This window comes from Peromyscus eremicus, chromosome 1 (genome assembly GCF_949786415.1).
Source record: "Peromyscus eremicus chromosome 1, PerEre_H2_v1, whole genome shotgun sequence".
Taxonomy (NCBI): domain Eukaryota; kingdom Metazoa; phylum Chordata; class Mammalia; order Rodentia; family Cricetidae; genus Peromyscus; species Peromyscus eremicus.
The window spans coordinates 96,537,586-96,541,905 of NC_081416.1; the positions used below are offsets into that span (position 1 = coordinate 96,537,586).

Genomic DNA, 4,320 nt, shown 5'->3' on the forward strand with positions numbered 1-4,320 from the left:
CTGAGAAACTCTGCCTTCTTCTCTTTCTCTCTGGTCATGTGGCTTGGCCTGGAAATCTGCTCCAGTCTTTATTGCACCTGGTTATGCAAGAAGCCCTATTGTCCTGAGTCAATAGCTCTGTGAGGCTACTAGGCCTGAAGGCAAGGGATGGTCTGAGCTTCATTTGCACAAGGAACAAAGCTATGCCTCTACAGTCTGCCTGTCTCCTAGGCTTTGCAGGGGTGTTACCTAGTGGATCAGCAGTAGGTGTGAGAAGCTTAATTGTTTGCCATATGGCCTAGTAGTATATGGGCATACAAGAATTTCATAACAGAATATAACTGATACAAATTAAAAACTAAATAACTGCTGGGTGGCAGTGGTGCAGGGAGACAGAGCCAGGTAAATCTCTGTGAGTTCAAGGCCAGCCTGGTCTACAGAGTGAGATCTAGGACAGACACCAAAACTACACTGAGAAACCCTGCCTTGAATAAAAAAACAAACAAAAACAAAAAAAGCTAAATAACACCAAATATTCCTTGATAAATGTCTTTCCACTAGAAAAATTTCTTGACTTTTTTTAGGTATAGCTTTAATATACAGTTTAATCTCTATAATATATTCTTGCGGCCTGCTGCACCACCCTGTAGCTATGTATACTGACATATACCTGTTACTAGTACTTAAACAGAGACAGGAGGGTTAATGCAGTTCCTGGTTAATCTAGTTTGCACAGAAAGTTTTAAATCAGTCACAGCTACAAAGCAAGACACTGACATATTCCTTAGTCCCCAAATCCTCAGATATCATAGACCATTGATGCTAAGAACACAATCTAAGTAAACTAAAACAATCTAAAATATTTACAATCTATACAGAGTGATGACATTTAAAATATCTTTAATGAATTATAGATGCTACTGTTTGAATTTCAAACTATATATATACATTGAGCTTTATAAAGATAGAATAAATGAACTTTCATCTTTTTACTCAAATGTTTTAAAGAACATTTGGATTTTATAGGCAATGTTTCTTCATAAAATTGGTAGCATATAAAATTCCAACTTATGTGTATTGACATTGCCTTCACAATAAGGAAGACAATTTAACATATTGTGATTTGAAGAAAGAGCCCTGTGTAAAGCAATTCAGAAACAAGAGTCTGTATAAGAGTTAGATGAAGGTGCCTGCACTTTTCTGAAGAGAAAGGAGGAATGGATGGGGGTATGAGGGGCGGGGGAAGACTGAAAAGAGTGGAGGGAGGGAGGGGAAACTGTGATGGGATTGGGAAAAATAATTAATTAATAAAAATGAGTTAAATGAAAATGAAAGAAAAAGAGACAGATTGTACTCTTTTGAGTGAGCTGAGAAGGGGGAGATGATAGGCATCATTTCTTTCCTCAGAGACATTCTATATTTGTTAGGTTAAAAAAAAAAATAAAAAAGAGCAACAACTAACATATTTGCTGAATGGAAGGGAAGACACATTTATGTGGCCTGTCTTTTTTATCAATTTGCCATTTTAGGTCATCCTCAGAGCATTTAATATTTAAAAGCTTCTCAGAAACAGGTTTGTGGATTGCTGAAAGAAAATAAACATACTTTCTAAATAATTTACTATATTATATCCTCTGGAGTAGAAATATTTCTTGAAAGGGATGTAAATATGGGTTTCAAGTAAGCATGAAGCAAGACACCTCACACCCATGCAGCTTTGGATAAATGGCAAAGCAAAGACCTTCTGCACAGAAGCATGTCTTTAAGCCTGTTATAAGGTCCTAGGTGAGAAGAATTAAGGAGGAGCATAAGGGGTGGAGAATTAGTGTGGGAATAATCTCCCAGAAAATAATGCAAAAGCAAAAAACAAAAAAGAGTTTTGCTTATAGAAGTCATTTCACTCCTGCAGACAAAGGGCATATTAAAACTTTAAAAATTCCTCTTCATTACTTTCAGTATTATTCAAGCACTTAGGCAGAAATCAATGGTAGCCTTAGGTAGGTGACTTAGTTACTGACAAAGAAGAATGAGCAGCAGAGGCTGAGGGTGGGGACTTGTTAGATGTAAATGATGTGCAAGGTGCAGAAAACAGAAAGTGAGGGCCACCTATGGCCAAAGCAGAAAAGATAGATGAATTTTTTAAAAAAGAAAAAAGAATGGATGGGTTCTCAGAGAATGGGCAGAAGTATAAAATAAACAGTGGTGCTTGGGGAAAGAATGAATGTTCAAAAGATTAATTTGCATAAGATCTAGTAGATCCTTTTAGAGAAGGACCAGATGATGAAAAGACCTATAATACCAGTTAATGAGGGACAGACATAGAAGATCTTCCTGACAAACTTACCTTGAGAAAACTAAATAACCTCCCATTCTAGTGGTTTATTCATGTCTGGATGACTCAAGTTCTTGTAATATCATTTTGTGTATTCCAGTTGCAAGGAGACAAGAGTTCATAGAGGACAAGTATCAAGCAAAAGGCAATTTTGATCAAATGTTTTTGGTCTTGGAGAAGAAATAAACCATCTGCTGAATTTAACTTTCTCACAGAAAGTGACTCAGGTAAGGAGAAACACAAAACCTTGATTAATTTTTAAATCCCTTTGGACCAGGGAATGGTTGGGGTTAGAAAAAGAGGATGGTATGCTCCTAATCTTATTCCTAATCTACATAAAGTTTATTTTGCTAATGAATTAATTTCTCTTACATTTAGTGCACCCAGTCTTAATATGGAGCAGAAGTTGAAGCACTATACCACTACACCATTCTACTGACATTCACCATGCTCACATTCAATGACTCAGTCTTCATGCCTTCTGTATTGACACTAGTTGGGATCCCTGGCCTGGAGTCAGTGCAGTGCTGGATCGGTATTCCATTTTGTGTCATGTACATCATCGCTTTGATCGGGAACTCCCTAATCTTAGTTATAATAAAAAATGAAAAGAGCCTCCACATACCCATGTACATTTTCTTGGCCATTTTGGCAGTCACAGACATTGCCCTTAGCACATGCATTCTCCCAAAAATGTTGGGCATCTTCTGGTTTCATATGCCACAGATTTCCTTTGACGCCTGCTTGCTACAAATGGAACTCATCCACTCATTCCAGGCAACAGAATCAGGCATCCTCTTGGCCATGGCTCTGGATCGCTATGTGGCTATCTGTAACCCCCTGAGACATGCCACCATCTTTTCTCAACAACTCATGACTTGCCTTGGAGCTGGAGTCCTACTCAGGTCTCTCATTCTTACATTCCCAATGATATTGCTCATCAAATGCCGCCTTAAGTACTACCAAACTACCATTGTCTCCCACTCTTACTGTGAGCACATGGCCATTGTGAAATTGGCAGCTGAAGATATCAGAGTCAACAAGGTATGTGGCCTCCTTGTTGCCTTTGCCATCTTAGGGTTTGACATAATCTTCATTACCTTCTCCTATGTGCGAATCTTCATCACTGTCTTTCAGCTGCCCCAGAAGGAGGCTCGATTCAAAGCCTTCAACACTTGCATTGCTCACATCTGTGTCTTCCTACAGTTCTACCTCCTAGGCTTCTTCTCTTTCTTCACCCACAGGTTTGGGGCTAACATACCCCCCTATGTGCATATCCTCCTGTCAGATCTTTACCTGTTAGTTCCACCTTTTCTCAACCCCGTTGTCTATGGTGTTAAAACTAAACAAATCCGAGACAAAGTCCTGAAGATGCTTATTTCCAAGAAACCTCTGTGAATATTAGTGACTCCCTCTGTTGAAATGTTGTGTGGTTTCTAAATAGCAACTTGAATGAATTAAACTCTATGTCTTCTACAAATAGGAAAGTGTGTGATAGCATGTGAATTTTGGGTACTCAAAATTTAAGGAATTATAAGTTAAATAAAAAACAATCTTGTTTAACTCTGTTTAAATTTCAAATTATTTAATGTGTTTTTTCCTTCTTAGAACTATAAATATAGTCTTATATGTTCTTTTCTGACACTGTGGAGTCATATTTAAAAACAAATTTCAGAATCAGCATTTTCTTCAGGAAAATTTCAGAGCAAGTTCTATAAATCCTCATTCTGAATTTCTAACCCAACAAATACCCATAATTTTGGCTATATTTTACTTACTAGTCTTTCCTTCTATTCTATATTTTGACAAATTTTGGAATGGTTAATCTGTTTTACATTATCTCTATAAATAAAATACAGTGATGATGATATATAACAAGTAATTTACACAGAATTATACAATGAAATCTAAAACCCATTAAAGGTATCAAGAAATATGTACAGGGAAATTCCAAAGAAAGAGCAAGGAATTAATATACTCACAAATAAACTTTTAGGAAAACTGAAGCA

The 4,320-nt window shown here is 37.0% G+C and overlaps 1 protein-coding gene across 1 annotated transcript; it reads left to right on the forward strand.

Annotated features, from left to right (window-relative positions):
* Positions 1–2,758: 2,758 nt before the first annotated feature.
* Positions 2,759–3,709, forward strand: LOC131901263 (olfactory receptor 52A5-like). The gene has a single exon (XM_059252480.1). The coding sequence runs from the start codon at positions 2,759–2,761 to the stop codon at positions 3,707–3,709; it is 951 nt and encodes a 316-aa protein (XP_059108463.1).
* Positions 3,710–4,320: the final 611 nt, after the last annotated feature.

Bases quoted from the DNA above. Each gene is read 5' to 3' on its own strand.
- LOC131901263 (XM_059252480.1), top strand. From the start codon at position 2,759: ATGCTCACATTCAATGACTCAGTCTTCATGCCTTCTGTATTGACACTA.